This window comes from Trachemys scripta, chromosome 8, assembly GCF_013100865.1.
Source record: "Trachemys scripta elegans isolate TJP31775 chromosome 8, CAS_Tse_1.0, whole genome shotgun sequence".
NCBI classification, from domain to species: Eukaryota; Metazoa; Chordata; order Testudines; family Emydidae; genus Trachemys; species Trachemys scripta.
In genome coordinates this window covers 56,078,999-56,100,503 of record NC_048305.1, presented here as the reverse complement: position 1 = coordinate 56,100,503, position 21,505 = coordinate 56,078,999, and the positions used below count along the sequence as shown (strand labels likewise).

At 42.1% G+C, this 21,505-nt stretch overlaps 2 protein-coding genes across 7 annotated transcripts in view; one reads left to right on the top strand and one right to left on the bottom strand.

Annotated features, from left to right (window-relative positions):
- Positions 1-19,965, top strand: part of TRMT1L (tRNA methyltransferase 1 like) — a 60,776-nt gene extending 40,811 nt beyond the window's left edge. For 5 of the 6 annotated variants that reach the window (XM_034780400.1, XM_034780401.1, XM_034780403.1 and 2 more), the window contains 5 exons: positions 2,691-2,769; positions 3,646-3,812; positions 5,489-5,548; positions 12,004-12,130; positions 12,230-12,554. In XM_034780400.1, the coding sequence (XP_034636291.1) occupies positions 2,691-2,769; positions 3,646-3,812; positions 5,489-5,548; positions 12,004-12,130; positions 12,230-12,554 (758 nt within the window). Of the gene's footprint in view, positions 1-2,690; positions 2,770-3,645; positions 3,813-5,488; positions 5,549-12,003; positions 12,131-12,229 lie in introns of all 6 variants that reach the window. The other variant, XM_034780399.1, reaches the window with a different exon arrangement.
- RNF2 (ring finger protein 2) overlaps positions 18,956-21,505 on the bottom strand; it is a 49,287-nt gene continuing 46,737 nt past the window's right edge. The window contains exon 7 of the mRNA XM_034780406.1: positions 18,956-21,240. Within this exon, the coding sequence (XP_034636297.1) occupies positions 21,139-21,240 (102 nt within the window). The 3' untranslated portion in view covers positions 18,956-21,138. The remainder of the gene's footprint in view (positions 21,241-21,505) is intronic.

Sequence of the window (21,505 nt, the reverse complement as noted above, 5' to 3'; positions counted from 1 at the left end):
TGAATTTTTTCCATGTGTATTTCATCTTCACCAGATGAAACAGTTACACCATCAGCATCTTCCACTATTGATGACTTCAAGGACTTGCAGGAACTTCTTAAAAGAGTGGCTAATACTTTGGAAATAGTCCAGAAACATCCCTGTTATTCAATATTCTTCATCTGTTCCCTCAGAGCCATTTAGCAATGCCCATTAATAAGGGTATTCTTGCACTGATCAAGGACGGCTGGTAGACCCCAGCCTCCATTTCAGCCACGTCTAGGAAGTCATTTTCCCCTAAGGGATTCAAGTAATTTTTCCATCCACCCTGCCCTGGGATCATTGGTAGTGGCAGTGGCTCATGAAAAATCTTATTGTGAAATCCACCCCTGGTATAAGGAATCAAAACTCTCTTTCGGGAGAAAAATATACTCAGCTAGCCTACAGTTCTGCATAGTCAGTTACCATGCTCTGTTGGCAGAATATGATACAGTGGGATACAATCTTTCAGTTTGTCAAGAAGCTACCCCTGGACTCCAGAGATGAGTTCAGGGCTATGATTACAGTAGGTCAACCTAAGAGGGCCATGATGTTTTAAACTGAACAATTAACAAGAAATTACCCTTTCTGAATGATTTCAGAGCTTTATACCCCAGCTCTGAGCAAGAAGTAAGGAGCCAGAGACCTTCCTTGTCTTACTCATACCACCAGATGGCTCCAGACTCTTCCAAGAGACTGTGTTTCCAGAAGCAGAGATGCTCTCCATCTATTGAAAGTGCACATTCTTCTTCTGGTTAAGGAGGGAAGGATTGATGCTGCTGTCAAGAGTCTTGGACTGATTTTCAAGGATCTGTACCTGTTCTCCCCTCCTTTGGCAATGGCCTACCCCATCCCTCCTCATGACAATCTGCTGTTTTTTTGCTCTTCGAGAAGATGCATTGCTGATCAGAAAGGGATCCTTTCACCCCATCCTGTTATTTCCCAGAGTCCTCAGGAAGATGACAAAGGACAAGGTCCAGTTGATAATGGCCCGGGCATATCAGCTCTGGTACTCCAACTTCTGATGCACTTATCCCTCCATTCCCTTCTACCACTTCCAAGCCATCTTGATGTCATTTCACAGAACTGGGGGCTTGTGTTACATCTGGAGCCCGTGTCTCTGCCTCTGACAGCATGGAGAGTAGCTGACTAAACTGGGGAAAGGAGCAAAGCAGTACAAGACATTCTAATCCAGAGCAGAAAGGTTTCCACAGGACTGCTTACAGAGCCTGAGTGAAAGCATTTTTCATTATGGTCCATTCAGAGATACTTTGAACCCTTGGAGTTTTCTATTCCTACTATCTGCTGTCTTTTGAAACAATTGGGTCTATCAGAGTATGTTTAGCAGTTGACTTTGCATATCATCCACCTATTCAAAGCCATTTGTTTTTTAACCACCCTACTGTGTCAAAGTATCTAAAACGACTACTAATTCATATGTTCCCTCTAGTCAAGCAGCCTTTTCTACGTGGAACCTGAATATGGTACTTTGGTCATTTAGACTCGTCATGATTTAGACAAAAATCGAAATGTGCATTTGTCTTAAAACTTTCTGGAAAATTACGCTGTTGGAATTTCTTATACTACTTCTCTACCCTACTGATGGTGGTTGGTAGTTTTGTTGGAGATGTAAGGTTATGAAAAAAGGATGTTAAAAAATCTGCCATATTTTTGACATGTAAAAAAAAAATTCGCTGAGTATTTTTCTAAAGATCTTTACTACTCAAACATCAGATAAATCAAATATTTAGTTCTTAATGAAGACAAGTGCCTTTAGCTTATTTGAAATATTTTTAAGAACAGTTTGGTGTACACAGATAGTGCATACAAGATTATTCTGCAGTTTGAGAATGTATTGAGTTGTGAAGCTCCAGATTACATCCAGTTGTTTATCTATATCTTATTGAATGTCTACAATGAGAAATAAGATAGGATTAATTAAAGGGCCCGATGCCTTGGGCTGTTAAGGTATTAACACTTCTCCTTAAGACAGTGATGCTTTCTTGGCTATACGAGCATTAGACTGCAATAAGTATAACATTTTCTTTTCATTCTTAAGAACAGAAATAAAATTGTCACCTGTCTAGGTACAGTGTTATGGCTGAAATTTTAAATGCACAAATCAACAGCATTCAGAGTCCTTCAACCTACTACGTATGTGCAAGGGAGCTGAGCTATGGCTGTCATGAAAATCCTACGATTCAACTAAATTTTGTGCACATATGCAACCATAATTGTTAACAATTTTTTGCGTAATACAATTTTCCTTGAAAAGTTTTTTTTAGTTTAAACTTGTTTTTGCAGAGGAAAGTTTTAACGCACTAGCTAGAAGTAGTTATTTAAAACACATACCAAGTAATATGGAGCTCTGGTTTTGTTTTGTTTTAATTTAAAAATAACTAAAAAGTTACAATGCCCCTCATTAGATTCCAGCAGACACCAGAGGTAGTAACTTGTGGCAACATTAATAAAAGTTGGAGTCTCAGGCGTTTTTACAGTTGTTTATTTTCGGTTCTGATGTTGCTTGTCCTATTAAATGCCTCTACTTAGGCAGAATTACTTCTTGTCGGGTGCAATATTTCTAGTATCTAAAACATCTCTTTCATTTTGTTTGTTAAAGTGAATTCTATAGATTGTATTTTGAAATCACTTAATTCTGTTTTCTGTTACAGAAAACCCTTACCGGCAACTACCTTGTGACTGCCATGGCAGTATGCCTGGGAAGACAGCAGTAGGGCTTGGTCCTCTGTGGTATGTACAGCACACAGCGTAACAAAAGTGAAAGCTTGTTTGATCGTACAGCAGTAAATTTATATCTAGCAACTGAGATGGATTTGGCAGCTGGTTATTTAATTGGAGAGCTGAGTAATAAGAAAATGGGTTTTCCTAGTCATGCTGGTAAACAGCAAGCAGTGAGTTTACTAAATAAACAATAGTGAACTAGTTTTCAATTTCACATCCTGGAGATATTAAAACAATTACACTGCACAGGAGAATCTGGCTGAGTAGCTTGATGTTTTGGGACCAGAGAACTAGTATACGTTGAACTGTAATTGATAACTAACTTACATAATATCTTAATACCTGTGCACTTCCAGTATTATTAAATAACTTGAACTGTTTGATGGTAATCAGCAGTGGTGTTTATCCTTGGGTTTTGGATTGAAAGAATAGTGAAATTTAAATGTGAGCATTTCAGAACTAGATTATAGAAACAGAACTAATCCTTAGCACTAGCCCTGCTTTTACTGTTTCCAAATACTATTAGTATACCACCCTAATTTTGACAGTGCATCCCTGTGATACGGGTATCATTCCCATTTTACACATGGGAAAATGAGATGAAGTGACTTTGCCCAATTTGACACAGTAAGTCAATGGCAGAACTGGGATTAACACTCATGAGCTCTTGGCTTTCAACACATGATCCTGAACGGCCACTACCTAAAACAAAAATAATTTTAATTGTATCACAAACTATGTACCCCGTTAATATAAGTATAGTTCAGCAGCTACTCAGTTTGTGGAAACCACTTCTAAAGGAGCAAAGGCCTTTTGCTGTAAATCAAAATCCTTTGTCATACACCAGTCTCCTTATTTTCACTGGCGTTCTATTGCACTGTCCAGGTCAGGGTCCCTTTTTAACACTGGATTCCTCAGAAGAATGCTGTTTGAAGCTGTTCAGCACGGCTTGGATGAGATTCAGCCACTTGTAAAGACATTAATCTGTGAAGCAGAGTGTACAACTCTAAAACAGTTTTCAATCCATGGTCCTGCCAGCCAGAACAAACAAGGTGAGATAAAATGGCAAATTGTTTACAAAAAAACTCATGGGATTTTTAAATGTCTAAAACCAATTGAAAATTTCTTGAGCAAAAGTAACTGTAGTGGTGCATGTTAAAAGAAGATCAGGAACATGTTTCCTCTCACAAAGCATGGGACAATAGTCTTGCCATATTATGGGGCTTTTGTCGTACTCTTTAAACCTCTGCTGTTAAGGCCTGCTCAAGACAGGGTGCTAGACTTAAACCAGTATGGAAAAATCCTATGTTAAGTAAACTAGTGCTGACACAAGGTGCTATGCTGACAGTCCTGTAGTCCAATTTATTCACAAAACAGGCAGCAGTAGCAGAAGCTTCCCATACTGGGAGGGATTGCAACTGCTTTGGAGGACAGGGTCATAATTCAAAATGATCTGGACAAATTGGAGAAATGGTCTGAGGTAAACAGGATGAAGTTTAATAAAGACAAATGCAAAGTGCTCCACTTAGGAAGGAAAAATCAGTTTCACACATACAGAATGGGAAGAGACTGTCTAGGAAGGAGTACGGCAGAAAGGGATCTAGGGGTTATAGTGGACCACAAGCTAAATATGAGTCAACAGTGTGATGCTGTTGCAAAAAAAAGCAAACATGATCCTGGGATGTATTAACAGGTGTGTTGTGAGCAAGACACGAGAAGTCATTTTTCCGCTCTACTCTGCTCTGGTTAGGCCTCAGCTGGAGTATTGTGTCCAGTTCTGGGCGCCGCATTTTAAAAAAGATGTGGAGAAATTGGAAAGGGTCCAGAGAAGAGCAACAAGAATGATTAAAGGTCTTGAGAACATGACCTATGAAGGAAGGCTGAAAGAATTGGGTTTGTTTAGTTTGGAAAAGAGAAGACTGAGAGGGGACATGATAGCAGTTTTCAGGTATCTAAAAGGGTGTCACAAGGAGGAGGGAGAAAACTTGTTCACCTTAGCCTCTAAGGATAGAACCAGAAGCAATGGGTTTAAACTGCAGCAAGGGAGGTCTAGGTTGGACATTAGGAAAAAGTTCCTAACTGTCAGGGTGGTTAAACACTGGAATAAATTGCTTAGGGAGGTGGTGGAATCTCCATCTCTGGAGATATTTAAGAGTAGGTTAGATAAATGTCTATCAGGGATGGTCTAGACAGTATTTGGTCCTGCCATGCGCGCAGGGGACTGGACTCGATGACCTCTCGAGGTCCCTTCCAGTCCTAGAATCTATGAATCTATATACTAGCCTTCGTACTGCAGCCCTGAGGGGAAGTTCCTCCCCTCGTAGTGAGATGGGACTCTGCCCTTCATGCTCAGTCAATCCTGGGCTTCTCTACAGAGACTGCCAATTGGGGGGGGGGGGGTGATTGAGATGGCTGTCTATAGTGGGATTCTATTCTAATACAAACAGTCTAGAGGTTACCACCTCACTTCAGATAAATCACCATATAGCAATTTTACTTGAATATTGTCCTATGCCAGATTCAAACTGATAAGTGTTTAGTGAAAGTTTCCATAACCCATTACCTATCCTTTTGCCTCTATCGTTTTTACGCCTTTTACTTTGTCTAGAAAGTTTGGGGTTTTCCCCTTTCAAATTTTTGTGGATCCCTTTATAAGGCAGCAAAATAAGATCTGTTTACAACGTTGTTTTGTCACACTTCAGATTTAATTTGGACTTTTGTATTCTAGAAGAATGTGGTGTCTTTATTAAAACACCAGATACTGCTGCTGACTACTATGTGGTACAAGGTATGTAGTTCATCCCTCACACCTACATGCACACCCCTTGTGGTTTGTGCTAGCAGATAACCAGTCAGAGAAGGAGGGGTGGGGTGTTAAAGTTGGGGACAGAATGGTTTATGTAACCTTGGCTTGTGATTGCCCCAACTTTTCGTGCTGCTTTTTTTTTTTTTTTAAACTAATGTGCTCAGTGATTTACCTCGAGTGAAGATTAATGAAAGTTTAAAAAAATTTTATCTTTACCAAAATAGTATTTGCTGGGAAAGACAAAGAGCCATTATTACATGAAGTGCACTATGTACCTTTGCAAGTCTAGTTTATCTGTGCAGCCCTTGACTCCTATGGAAGTGAGTTATAGAAAACTTTAAAATTATTTATTAAACTAGACTAGATTTCAAGTACCTTCAGCTTTTAAGGAATGAGGGGGTTTTCTCCCCAGAAGTGGTGTATTTGTAGCTTTAGTTCAATCAGTCTAAGGCCTGGTCTACACTACGAGTTTAGGTCGAATTTAGCAGCGTTAAATCGAATTAAGCCTGGACACGTCCACATGCCGAAGCCCTTTTTTTCGACTTAAAGGGCCCTTTAAACCAGTTTCTTTACGCCACCTCAGACGAGGGGATTAGTGCTAAAATCGACCTTTGCGGGTCAGATTTGGGGTAGTGTGGACGGAATTCGACGTTATTGGCCTCCGGGAGCTATCCCGTAGTGCTTCATTGTGACCGCTCTGGACAGCGCTCTCAAATCAGATCCACTGACCAGGTAGACAAGAAAAGCCCCGCGAACTTTTGAATTTCATTTCCTGTTTGCCCAGCGTGGAGAGCACAGGTGACCACGCAGAGCTCATCAGCACAGGTAACCATGATGGAGTCCCAGGATCGCAAAAGAGCTCCAGCATGAACAGAACGGGAGGTACGGGATCTGCTCACCATATGGGGAGACGAATCAGTGCTAGCTGAACTCCGTAGCAGTAAACGAAATGGCAAAGTATTAGAAAAAGTCTCAAAGGCCATGAAGGACAGAGGCCATAACAGGGACGCACAGCAGTGCCGCGTGAAAATTAAGGAGCTCAGGCAAGCCTACCACAAAGCCAGAGAGGCAAACGGAAGGTCCAGGGCAGAGCCGCAAACATGCTGCTTCTACGCGGAGCTGCATGCCATGCTAGGGGGTGGAGCCACCACTACCCCAACCGTGTGCTTTGACTCCATCAATGGAGAATCACACAACAGGGAAGCGGGTTCGGGGTACGAGGAAGATGATGATGAAGGCAATGAAGATAGCTCACAGCAAGGAAGCGGAGAAACTGGTTTCCCCAACAGCCAGGATATGTTTATCACCCTGGACCTGGAACCAGTAACCCCGAACTCACCCAAGGTGTCCTCCCAGACCTTGAGGGCACACCGGAGACCTCTGGTGAGTGTACCTTTGTAAATATTACACATGGTTTAAAAGCAAGCGTGTTTAATGATTAATTTGCCCTGGCAATCGAGGCCAGTACAGCTACTGGAAAAGTCTGTTAACATGTATGGGGATAGAGTGGAAATCCTCCAGGGACATCTCCAGAAAGCTCTCCTTCATGTACTCCCAAAGCCTTTGCAAAAGGTTTCTGGGGAGAGCTGTCTTATCCCGTCCGCCATGGTAGGACACTTTACCACGCCAGGCCAGTAGCACGTAGTCTGGAATCATTGCATAACAAAGCATGGCAGCGTATGGTCCCGGTGTTTGCTGGCATGCAGACAACATCCATTCCTTATCTCTCTTTGTTATCCTCAGGAGAGTGATATCATTCATGGTCACCTGGTTGAAATGGGGTGATTTTATTAAGGGGACATTCAGAGGTGCCCGTTCCTGCTCGGCTGAACAGAAATGTTCCCTTCTGGTAGCCACGTGGTGAGGGGGAGGGGTGAAGGGATCATCCGAGAGAATTTGGGGGGGGGGGGGAGAGTTGGGCTTGTGCTGCATGTTAACCCGGAAACCGCAGCCCCTCCTTTTACATTGCATTTTAAATGGCCAACCCAACAGGTGCTTGGTATGGGAAATGAGGGCGCTACTGTTTGAAACCATGCCCACATGTTAAGAAGGTTAAAAAAGCCAAAAGACTGTGGCTTACCATGGCTGCCCGCAAGCCGAAATCTGTTGCCTGGCACTGCGTGAGTGATCTCTCACACCAAACCGGCAGGCCCTCAATATAAGAGGAAAAATGTGACCTTGTAACGAAAGCAAATGTGCTGTGTAATGTGAACAGCAAAATTTAACGTGAAAGAGTATACCCATTGTTCTCTAAAATGTGTCTTTTTTAACCACCTCTCCCTTTTCCTCCACCAGCTGCAAATGTTTCTCCTTCACAGAGGCTAGTGAAGATTAGAAGGAGAAAACGGTGGACTCGGGAAGATATGTTCTCAGAGCTCCAGATGTCCTCCCACACTGACAGAGCACAGCAGAATGCATGGAGGCAGTCAATGTCAGAGTGCAAAAAAGCACAATATGAACGAGAGGAGAGGTGGCAGGCTGAATCGCGGGCTGAAGAGGATAGGGTGGCGTCAGCTTGCTGACAGAAGGCAAGAGTCGGTGCTCCGGCTGCTGGAGCATCAAACTGATATGCTCCAGCATATGGTTGAGCTGCAGGAAAGGCAGCAGGAGCAGAGACCGCCGCTACAGCCCTTGTGTAACCAACAGCCCTCCTCCCCAAGTTCCATAGCCTCCTCTCCCAGACGCCCAAGAATGCGGTGGGGGTGTGCCTCCGGCCACCCAGTCACTCCACCCCAGATGATTGCCTAAGCATCAGAAGGCTGGCCTTCAATAAGTGTTAAAGTTTTGAACTGCAGTGTGTCCTTTTCCTTCTCTCCTCCCCTACCCCTCCCGGGCTACCTTGGCAGTTATCCCCCTAGTTGTGTGATGAATTAATAAAGAATGCATGAATGTGAAGTAACAACGACTTTATTGCCTCTGCAAGCGGTGCTTGAAGGGGGGAGGGGGGCATGGTTAGTTTACAGGGAAGTAGAGTGAACCGGGTGCTGGGGAGCAGAGGGTTCATCAAGGAGAAACAAACAGAAGTTCCACACCGTAGCCTGGCCAGTCAAAAAACTGGTTTTCAAAGCTTCTCTGATGCGCACTGCACCTTGCTGTACTCTTCTAACCGCCCTGGTGTTTGGCTACGTGTAATCAGCGGCCAGGCGATTTGCCTCAACCTCCCACCCCGCCATAAATGTCTCCCCCTTACTCTCACAGATATTGTGAAGCGCACAGCAAGCAGCAATAACAATTGGAATATTGGCTTCACTGAGGTCTGTCCGAGTCAGTAAACTGCGCCAGCGCACTTTTAAATGTCCAAATACATATTCCAACACCATTTGGCACTTGCTCAGCCTATAGTTGAACAGGTCCTGACTACTGTCTAGGCTGCCTGTGTATGGCTTCATGAGCCATGGCATTAGGGGGTAGGCTGGGTCCCTAAGGATAACGATAGGCATTTCAACATCCCCAACGGTTATTTTCTAGTCCGGGAAGAAAGTTCCTTCCTTCAGCTTCTGAAACAGACCAGAGTTCCTGAAGACGCGAGCATCATGTACCTTTTCCAGCCATCCCATGTTGATGTTAGTGAAACATCCTTTGTGATCCACCAGGGCTTGCAGCAGCATTGAAAAGCACCCCTTGCGGTTTATGTAGTCGGTGGCTTGGTACTCTGGTGACAAGATAGGGATATGGGTTCTGTCTATCGCCACACCACAGTTTGGGAAACGTGCAGGTCATAGTGGATGGCTTTGCTGCAATGGGATTCCCAGAGTCACTACCCTTGATAGCAGCAGGTCTTTGATTGCGTTGGCTACTTGGATCACAGCAGCCCCCGCAGTAGATTTGCCCACTCCAAATTGATTCCCGACTGACCGGTAACTGTCTGGTGTTGCAAGCTTCCACAGGGCTATTGCCACTCGCTTCTCAACTGTGAGGGCTGCTCTCATCCTGGTATTCTGGCGCTTCAGGGCAGGGGAAAGCAAGTCACGAAGTTCCATGAAAGTGCCCTTACGCATGCGAAAGTTTCGCAGCCACTGGGAATCGTCCTACACCTGCAACACGATGCGGTCCTACCAGTCTGTGCTTGTTTCCCAGGCCCAGAATCGGTGTTCCACGCCATGAACCTGCCCCATTAACACCATGATTTGCACGTTGCTGGGGCCTGTACTTTGTGTGAGGTCTATGTCCATGTCAATTTCCTCATCACTCTTGTCACCGCGCTGCAATCGCCTCCTCGCCTGGTTTTGCTTTGGCATGTTCTGGCTCTGCATATACTCCAGGACAATACGCGTGGTGTTCATAGTGCTCATAATTGCCGTGGTGATCTGAGCGGGCTCCATCATCCCAGTGCTATGGCGTCTGGGCTGAAAAAAGGCGTGAAACTATTGTCTGACAGAGGGAGGGAGGGAGGGAGGGGCGAGTGACGACATGGCTTACAGGGAATTAAAATCAACAAAGGTGGCTGTGCATCAGGGAGAAACACAAACAACTGTCACACAGAATGCTCCCCCCCCCCCCCAAAGATTGAACTCAAAACCCTGGATTTAGCAGACCGTTGATTTCACGGAGGGAGGGGGAAGCAAATGAATACAGAACAAATCTGGTCCATCTATTTTTTACATCTTAAGCTGGCAGCAGACGGTGCAGCATGCCTGATAGCCATCGGCATCTTCTGGGTGCTTGGCAGAAGATGCTGTATTACGACTGCTAGCATCATTGTCAAGACGATTCAATAGGACTGCCGGCAAGACTGAGTCTCCAGGAGACAAAACATATCTGCCCAGGTGCCTCTGACCGAACTCACTGAGGAATACGACAACGATAGATACCAGTCGTAATACACCATCTACTGCCAAAAGGCAAGGAGCTGCTGCTGTGTAGCAATGCAGTACCATGTCTGCCGGCCCCCAGATGACATATGGTGATGCTGAGCTGAGCGGGCTCCATGCTTGCCGTGGTATGTTGTCTGCACAGGTAACCCAGGTAAAAAGGCGCGAATCGATTGTCTGCCGTTGCTCTGACGGAGGGGGAGGGGCCTGACGACATGTACCCAATACTCCCCGCGACACTGTTTTTGCATCATCAGGCACTGGGATCTCAACCCAGAATTCCAGTGGGCGGCGGAGACTGCAGAAACTGTGGGATAGCTACCCACAATGCAACGCTCCGGAAGTCGACGCTAGCCTCGGTACTGTGGACGCAGTCCGCCGATTTAATGCACTTAGAGCATTTTATGTAGGGAGACACACAATCGACTGTATAAAACCAATTTCTATAAAACCGGCTTCTATAAATTCGACCTAATTTCGTAGTGTAGACATACCCTAAGCCAGGAATGCTACCTACAGAAAAGCAATAGAGGTCTAAGGTGAGTTTCCCACAGGGGACTGAAACGTTAAGCATTGCAATGCTTATCATTTAGGTACTCTACTGCTTAGTGAAATCCACAGCTCTGAGCTGGGCTCTAGTGCTCCGTATACAATGCAGGGGAGAGTTAGGGATCCACAAAATCCAGCTCACTGAGTTGCCACTACAAAATGCCAAGGAGAAGGGCGAGTCCTGAGCCCTGCTCCTCAGAGAGACTTATGTGCCTAACTCTGGGCTGGAGGGTGCATCCCTCCACTCAGGATTCAAAGCCATGAACCCGCTCCTGAAGATTGCGAGAAAGGGCTTATGCACCTTTCTCGCACACAGACTGGGTGCTGGGTGGCATCATCACTAAGTGCTACAATAGCGCTGGCCAATGTATGTAATTTAGCCCAGTGCTAAGAGCACTCACCTACCATATTGGAGACCTAGTTTGATTGTCCCCTCTCACTGATATCAAGAAGAGACTTCAGCTCTCGTCTCCCCCTCTAAGGATAGTACCCTAACCACTGGGGTTTCTATTTCTCCTGTTGAAGCTGTTCCACTATATATAAATAAATATGTACTGGAGCTGGAGGACTCTGTAACATAGGTCTCCCATGTACCTAGTGGGTTACTCTGGCCCAATACATGTTAATTATATACAGTGGAACAGTTTCAACAGAAGAGAGATCTACCTCAAAATACCCCCTGGCACAGTGGTTATGGCACTCTCCTGGGTGGAGGCAGACCAGAGTTCAAATCTCTTCTTCATACCAGATGCGGGGGCGGAGGGAATTAAACCCAGGTCTCCCACATCCCAGGTGAGGGCTCCAGCCATTGGGTTAAAGCAGTGGTTCTAAGTTGGCACCACCATCTTTGGTGGTTTTTGTGGGGCCTGATACAGTAGGTGGCTTCTGAGAGCACTTGCCAGATAAACAGGGGAATACTTAGTTTGAGGATCCCTCTGGACTTAGACACCCAGCTGCCTGGACTGAAGCAACTGTGTGCACACTCAGTAATTGATTTTTTAGGTGGCTACAGAGTTAGGCAGAGGTTGAGGACCTACATTTTGGATCTTGCCCCTAATGAGCATTTCTATGTTTCAGGTAAAAGGAAAAGTAATGAAATGAGTAGAAACATAGCAAAAAGACTGAAGTCCGAAAGCAATGCTGAGCACCCTGCATTTTACTATAATATCCATAGACATAGTATCAAAGGAATGAACATGCCAAAGTAAGGATCAAGTTCCAGTTTCTGATTTCCAACAAAATCAGTGTGTAATCTGTGTTGAAACCAACTAATCAGTAATAACTTTCTCTGTATTTTTTTCAGGTTAAACAAGTTCTTACAGTATCTGTCCCAAGCTGGGTATAGAGTAAGCCGAACCCATTTTGATCCCATGGGAGTTCGCACAAATGCACCCTTGGCACAGTTTAAATCTATCCTTGTGAAGTACAGCACTCCCACGTACGCTGGGGGGCAGGCAGAAGGCCCTGTCCAGTCCACTGAAGATGCCCAGGCAGGAGACAATGTCCAAACTGCTGTAGCTGACAAGTCAGGAGACATGGAGTTCACAGAAGATAATAAATCAGGAGACACTCTCACGTTCACAAAAGACAGCTATAATGATAACTTTACTGATGCTGAATGCAAATAATGTGTTAATTTGAGATTTGCAACTAAGCCCTACTCATGTAAACCAATCTACAGAACTGGTTTTGAAAGCTTGGGTTGCCAGTTATTTCAATGTGTGGGAGACATTTTAGAATTACACAGAAGAACTTGTAATTGATCACAATACATATGGTCAAGTTACAATTAGAGTGGAGAAAGAAACTATAGAGGGTATTGACTTTTATGCTCTTGTCTTTCTTTTAAACAATGGCATTTTGTGACTACCCCCAGCTCTTTGAAAAGCCTTATGCAAGCTCCTAGTGCAATTTCCAGTACAGTGGATAAGCGATGGGGCCAAAAGTCTTAAGCATTTCCGGAAGTGTTGCTAGAGCATAACCTAAGTATGAAATGGGTCATCATGCGTGCAGCTTGATTGGTTAGAGTTTAGAAATAGGTCAGACACCAAAAATGTTGCACTATAAAATGTGGTATTAAATTTAAGCAAGCCAGAATATTTTAAATAGGTACAATTATATCCTTAAGTAGCAAACTTAACTTTTACCTAAAAGCAAAGACTTAAATGCAAGTGGATCAGGAATGAAATTAAACTTTTTGCTATTTGAATTTTTATCTTTAACTCTACATAGCTATATATTTCAAGTGAATTAGCTACTTTGTACAAAATAACAGTTACCTACTGGTAATAAAGGAGAAATCTGGTAAGCTATTGGGGAGAGAGGACTGAGTGGCCAAGAGTTAATTCACCAGGATTTAACTCATCCAGCATTTAAATTGTCACTGGTACTATTTGATGATTAAGTCAATACATCTGAACTCTAGTCAGTTAGCTGGCAGTTATCTAATTTAACCTGCTTGTGAGATTCCTTTTACGAGTCAATGATTAAATTTTTACATAAACAGGTTATTTTCACTATTCGAACCATCTCTTGTGGTACAGGTTGAAAAAACACATTTCATAAATAGTCATTCCTTTTAAAAAGTGTGTTATACACACACACACACACACACGTGTGTGTGTATTTTTTTTTTAATATATATAAAAACCATATGATTTTATAGCTGAAGTAATACCATATCTATATATTTTATGACTGAAGTAATAGCATATCTATATATATGGTATTACTTCAGCCATAAAATCATACGGGTCATTTTAGTGTAGCTTTTTCCAGCTGTTAGAATGAAGAGTTTGGTCCAAAACTTCTGTCGTTCGCTAGTTCTGATCTAGGAACAACTGTCTTATACTGCTTTTAAAACAGGATCTTCCATACAGCACGGGTAATAATTTTAGACTCAGGCTTAGTCTACAAAGTTTTGGCAGCATAACTGTATCGACTAGGAGATTGAGGGGGAAAAAAATCATACCCCCTAAAAACCAACACAAGTGTGCCAAAAGAAACTCCCCCCATATAGATATAAGTATGCAGCCAGAAGAGAGTTTCTGGTGTCTTAGCTAATGTCATTTCACTGGTGGCTTAGCTGTACCAGCAGAACTCCTCCTGTCATATCAGTTTATGCTACATCTCCCTACTATGGGGTTCTGCCAGCATAGCTATGCCAGCAAAGCATATGTAGTATAGACTCGCCTTCAGATACGGGTTTTCATAGCCGCTGCGGCCCCAGTCCTGTCACAGAACCATTCTATCACTTCCTTCTCAGCCATTCTATGCCACTCAATTCTACAAGATTGCTATGTATCAAATACCCTCTTTCAGGCTCTGCCAAGCTGTAAGACTCTAGTCATGTAGCTCTTTGAGTTATAGAAGAAAAATCTTCTTTCAGAAATCCACAAAATAAACACTAGTAGTGTGAGATTTGGCATAAAGTACATGAACTAGTCTAATAGGACTGGGAACACAGAGGGAAAGAATCATGCATGACTTACTGGTGCTGGAGAAAAAGCAATTTCAATGTAGGCACCAGAGAAATCTTCCACATAGTACCCACTTACTTCATGCTAAAGTTCACACAAAAACATCACAAGAAAAAGAAAATGCCATGAAAATTGGCACGGGGTCTGTACAGCAGATGTAGAACCTGGAATTACTTAGCTCAATTTTTTTTAAGTTGACAAGGTTTCAAATTGAGTGTCCTTTTAACTAAATACTGGTCTTATTGAAGCGTTCAGACCTCATTCTTGTTTTTAATCTCTATTGCTGTGGAAGCGTCTCACACCAACAGAGCAACTTCATGATACAGTGAAACTAACAAACCAGGAAGTTGTCAAATGCAAAGCAAACAAACTGGCAAAATACAAAAAGTTTCTAATGTTTCAGTTAAAGAAATCCAACACTGAATTGAAACCAATTTCAGGCAGAAATGTGATTTTAAAGTTGACAAACTAACTGCAGAGATTAGGAGAACAGCTTGTGTATACCTCTATCTTAACACTCAATATCCAAATCTGGCATGTAGTCAAATAGCTCCTTAATGCATAATCTTTAGTTTAACTTGCCGTCATGGTTCAGCAAGTCTCAGAAGTACAAATTAGCTTTCAGTTGAATGTATTCGTGGAAAAGTAATACAGCAAAACACAAAATGTCCAGTAAGTTCTTAAAGTGTATTGGGGCAACTTTTTGTTTAAGAAGGTGGAGTAAGTAAGGCTAGCCATTTTCAACTTGATTCTGACTAACAGGGAGGAATTGGTTGCAAATCTAAAGATTGACGGCAATGGGTAAATGTGATCACAAAATGATAGATTTCATGTTTCTAAGGAAAAGAATGAGTGAGAACAGCAGAATATGGGCAATGGACTTCAAAACAAAGCATACTTTGACAATATGTCTCTGTTAGTGTGGAACTCTTCCAAATTCAGAGAACTGGTACGTAAGAAAATTTAAGGGAAAAGAGAGTTTGAGAAAGCTGGCAGTTTCTCACAGATACAAGTTTAAAGACACAACAGCAAATTATCCTCATACTATAGGAAAAATAGTAAGAAGCCAATATGGCTCCATCAGAATCAGAAAATCAAAAAGGAATCCTGCAAAAAGTGGAAACATGAATGCAAAATGAATACAAAAGACCAGTACAAGCATGTAGGACAAAATCAGAAAGGCTAAGGCACAAAATGAGTTACACCTAGCAAAAGAAATAAAAGGCAATAAAAAGAGGTTCTATAAATACACGAGGAGCAAGAAAAAGACCAAGGAAAGTGTGGGTCCCCTACTTAAGGATGAAAAACTAATAACTGACAGCATCAAGAAGACTGAGGTGTTTAATGTACATTTTGCTCCAGGCTTTACTAAAAAGGTAATTTGTGATCCAATACTTAACACAATATTAACACGGGAAGAAACCCAAGCCAAATTAGAGAAAGAACAGGTTAAAGAATAAGGTCATGTCTACACTAGTGAGCTTAGAAGCACAGCTGTACCACTCTTACAGTGGCACAGCTGAGCGACACCTATGAACAACATAAATGTTGCTGACATAAGCAATAGTGTAGACTTGGCCTAAGTTAAAATGTATTCAAGTTGGTAGGATCTGATGAAATTCACACTAGAGCACTTGAAGTAGCTGAGGCAATCACAGAACCATTAGCAATTATCTTTGAAAACTTATGGAGGATATGTGAGGTCCAAGAGGACTAGAGAAGGAGAAACATAGTACCTATCTTTAAAAAGGAGAACAAAGAGGACGTGGGAAACCATAGACCAGTCAATCTAATGGTGATACCTGGAACAAATTATTAATTAATTTGTAAGCTCCTAGAAAATAATAGGGTTATAAATATATGCCAATATTGGATTTGTCAAGAATAAATCATGCAAAACTAATTTCCTTCTTTGATAGGGTTACTGGTCTAATTGATGGGGGAAACCTGTAGACAGGATATCTTGATTTTAGTAAGGCTTTTGACACAGTCCCACATGACATTCTCTTAAGCAAACTAGAGAAATGTTGGCTAAATGAAATTACTGTAAGATGGGTTGTAGCGTGGAGGTGCAGCCTCCTGCTCTGTCAGAAGGGGAAGACCCGAGAGCGCCCCCTGGTGAGCAGAACCAGGCCACCTGTGGTCATCCCGCCAGAAGCAGAGGGGCAGGACAGGAAGCTGGACTGTAAGAGGCCAGCCTCCTAGCTCAGGGGGAAAGCTGCCAGAGGTGCAGGACATCTCTTCCTTACTGCCGGGTCCCAGAGCTGAAGGAGACAACTGCCCGACCAGAGGAGTTACTTGAATTACTGGAGCCCAGCAACGCCGACGAACTGCTGCGGCTGCCATTGGCTGTTTATCCCGGAAAGACCGAGGATGACCCCAAAAACCAGGTGTCCCAAACTGGGGAGGGTAGGAAGGAACCCAGGGATACCAAATAGGTTCAGCTGTGGAATTATTGTGAACTGGCCAGCATCTTGCGGGTGGATCCCCACTGACCTAGTGGCGAACTACCCCTCCACTAATAAGGCCCTGGGCTGGGACACAGTGAAGTGGGAGGGCCTGCATCCCCCTACCCCGGGCACCCCACCTGTGGAGGATGGCCATCTCCCCACTAAGAGGCCAGGAGGCCTGAACTGGTTTGGCGCCTGCTGAAGCTATGGTGCCAGGCGCATTTTCTGTCACTCCCAGTTGAGAGCTAATTCCCCACCCTGAACTGCTGGGCTGTATTGCACGGACTCAGTCTGAGCTATAAACTGTGAATTGCCCCGATTGAGGGACTGGGGCGGAGAGACTAATTAAGGCCTGGGCTGATTGTCGGCCAGGCCTGCTAACTGCTTGCTGTCCTGGTTGAGGGGTGCTGCTTGGATTAATCACTAGGTGGACTCACTAGCTGGGAGCTGCGCCTGCTTGAGAAACAGCAAGGCAGCGCAGCCTCCCACCCTGTCAGAAGGGGAGAGACACATGCCCCTCTTTACATGGGTGCACAACTAGTTGAAAGATCATACTCAAAGAGTAGTTATCAGTAGTCTGCTGTCCTACCGGGGAGGACATAAATAATGGGGTCTCAAAGGGTCTGCCCTGAGTCTGCTTATAGAATCTGCAGATGACACCAAGCTGAAGGGGTTGCTAGCATTTTGGAGGCCAGGATTAGAATTCAAAATAACCTTGTTAAATTGGAGAATTGGTCTGAAATCAACAAGATGAAATTCAATAAATACAAATGTAAAATACTACACTTTGGAAGGAAAAATCAAATGCACAAATACAAAATGGAGAATAACTAGATAGGCAGTAGTACTGCAGAAATGGATCTGGACCATCCCAGATGTGTTCCCAGCACAGATACCTACCAAAAATCCAACTTTTATTGTTCGTATAGATAATTTAAAAACAACCACCTAAATAACATGGAATGTATGTTGGAGGACAGCTGAAAGTACAAAACATCTGCAAACCATTATATCCCACAAGTTGGGTGACCTTTCTTCTCCTCATCAAAAGAGCCCTAAACATTTCTTGACCTAAACAGTGGGAGGAAAGAGAAATCCTAATTATGTTTTTCTATGGAGGGAATAAGGAGAGGGAGATATTGTTTTATATTCAGTATAATCATGGCTTAATGTTTGATCCAGAACTACAGTTGAGTTATAATGAAGGGCTGAGGTTTAGAGTGCACAATACAGTTTCATCTTAGACTTTATCAAATACCACTTTTCTGGTAAGTGGATAAAACAATCTATCTTACAATACATTTATCCTCAAATTTAGCTGCAGTTGTAAAACTTAGCAAAAACTGACACTGTGTATTTTTATAAAAGTTCAACCCCATTCAGTATGTAATGCTATGATCCTACTTCGCATATTGCAAGTCTTCTGTCTCCATTTATGTTGGGAAGGTGATTAGCACACATGTAAATCACCATGCATAAAAACTGATTTTGCTGGGGTTCCCAAGTAGGGCACACCAAACCAACCGTCTTCTTTTCATATCACCGTTTGCATGACAATCATTCTGTGTCCCACCCAACAGAATAACTTGTTATACATGCCATGGCAGCCACTGAAAAAGTTTGACATTAGCTAGTGTTATTACACATATACATCCCATTCTAAGCCCCTTATCCAAAACCCACTGAAGTAAATGGGAATTTTTCAACTGATTTCAATGGGCTTTAAATCACGCTTTACAAGTTGGAGGGGGGAGAAACTGAGGCACCAGATTCCACTATATGGTGTTGGCACGTGTATCCAGAAAGCAGATGCATCTCCCAGCCCTCTATCTAGAAAACTGCAGATATGATAATGTTGTTAGACAGTGCTAGACTTTACTGGTGGATTTATAATGCAAATGGTTTCTTTTGTAGACTGTAATAGGAAGTGATTGAATTTCCAGTACTGTGTTCACAGCATTTTTGCTTTATTGTGACAAATGTGAGACGTTAGGTATGACTTTAGTTTCAGATATTATAACTGTTCAATTTACCATACCTAACAATCACAAGGTACCAAAAATGAAGATCTAGCTCAACAGGAAGGCAATATGAAAGTTGTTTTGAAAAGTAAAATTGTTTATAGCACTAAAGTCACAGTGCATCAATGGTATAATCAAACACCTACATAATATATATTTTTAAAGAACATAAATATTCAGTAAATTCACTATGACATGAAAATAAGTTTCACATTCTTCCACACTTTTTTTAAACTGCGGACAAAAAAAGACATTCTCTAGACAGACACAGCTCAGCTTCACCAACACCTCCTTTGCTCCTTAAACATCCTTAGATATCATACCGGGAATTTGTCATTCTGCTGCAGCTAACCTAGAAGTTTCCCCATAAAATCTAAGTATCACAAAAACAGGATTATATTTAGTGGACATGCACTAGTAATCTATACAATTGAACATTACACCAAGTAATACTGAATAAAACAACATTTGAAAATCAACCCTCACCCTCCAATATGCTTGGTGACTGGAAATGTCAGTTTCATGGCACAGATTACAAAAAGAGTAGTAAAAACATTTTAGATACCAAAAAGAAATATTAAAAGTTATTCAAGAAACCTATGAATTTTTCATATAGAGATGAAACTGACCCAAAACAGCTGTCAAAGTGGACATATATTTACAAATGTTAGACTTGAATGACGAGTAATAGAAGGCTTGTTCCTTTCCCAACAGAAACCTAGGGATTTGAAAGTGTACAAGTTCCATATACTTCAGAAACTCATCCATCTTAACTGTGAGCAAGACAAGAAGGGAGAAGACAAAGTTTAATATTCCTCAGCTGCTGTAAGGGTCTTTTCACTTTCAGCTTATAAACTACAGAGACAGGAAGGCTGTCCTGTTAAAACCTTAGAGCAAAGAGAACATCACTGTGCCATTTCCCTAACATTGAGAATTCTCTTTAGCTGCAGCAAAGCATCCCCACTAGGTGAGTGCAGGGTTCACGCCAGAAAAAAAAAAAAACCCACCCGTTTAACATGCAGATGAATGGTAAATGCAAAACTTCACACAGCAGCCACCTGCCAAGTTTAAAAAAAAAAAAAAAAAATTGTAAGACACTAAATGGTAAACCTGTCAAGTACTAACATATTTTCTTCCAAAGTGCTAAGCCATATTTGTTAAAGCTTTGGCTAAAACAGAATACTTAGAACAGTTTGTAGTTGAAGCAGTTCTTTCCCTCAGTGATGAACTATAGTTATAGCTCACAACTGGTGTGGATAGAGTGCTATAAAATAAGATATTCTTGCTGCAACACAATGCCATCATCCTGGAATTTTAAAAGGGGATTTTTGTTGCAAAATTATATTTCCAAGAAAGAGAATCCTTTACAGCAAAGTCTATGATATTTCCAGAATAGTGTGCTATTACACTTGATATACCAGGACTTTTAAATTGTCCGAGAAGATTTTGTACAATAAAGGTTATCTGCCAAGCACATGTGCACAGGATAATTCTGCAACAGGAGTCAAAGACCAGAAATTAGAGACTGCTCAGGGACTGTGATATTCTGCCCAGAAAAAAAAGGTTTTCTTTTTTTAAAATATTTTTTTTCCTGATACTGAAATTAATGAAATCTAGCAGATAGCAAGATTTTTTTTAAATGTCAGAACTTTTTCCCTTAAGCCTTCATCTTGGTCTACTGAAAACTATACCTTACCTGGACTATTACCAATAATCCAAGTCTTTCAAGGAATCAGATTACTACTGTAAATACCTTGAAGCCAAAATGGTATGCTGTTATCACAATTGAATTCTTCAACATCTTTTACAGTGACAGTAGTTAGCAAATCACCACCATTACCATACCCCCACAACATCTGCTACTATTGAATAATACTATTGACTACTTTAGACCCTCAATATTTCACCTAAGGGCTGGTATAATTGTATCAAGCATATTAGCAGACCAACAGCTTTTCCTGGATTAAGTCAAAACACTCCACGCTGGAATCTTTGTTGATCGGATATCATAAGCTGGGAATAAAAAAAAGCATATCTTTGACAACAACAATGGAATGCACTGGAGAAGGTTATTCAGTCCCCTGGAAAAAAATATTAAATTAAAAATAAAACTCAGAATACTGTCTAATTATAAGAAGAAGTAGGCTCTGTGAGTAGTCTGAAGACATCCCAAGTACTGTCCATGAAGATGACGCCTCCTTAATATTAAAGAAATCATAGCTATGAAAGTTAGAGTCCTCTCTCCAAACCTTCTCGCAAAGCCTATTTATGTTCCTTTGTTGGTGCATAGTAGAGTTCCATGGGTTTGTTCACTTTCCAGTACTTCTCACTGACCAGCTCCAAGGAAAAGGAACCATTTAATACCTAAAGGAGGAGAAAAAAACAACAGTTCTGACAATATATTTTCCGTCATCTCGCTATGAACTTCTGATGGTCCTGTCACTACTATCTGGTCACTGTGAAAACCTTTCAGTAGACTTAGGGAGGATCATTTACAGAATACAAGTCTCCTGTGGTTCTGGCTGCAGTTAATAGATATTTCCTGTTATTAAATATGTTATCAGTGTTTCTCGTTGCTTATCTGCTCATTATAATCCAGTGACTAGTGCCTCAATTCTAATAGTCCCCC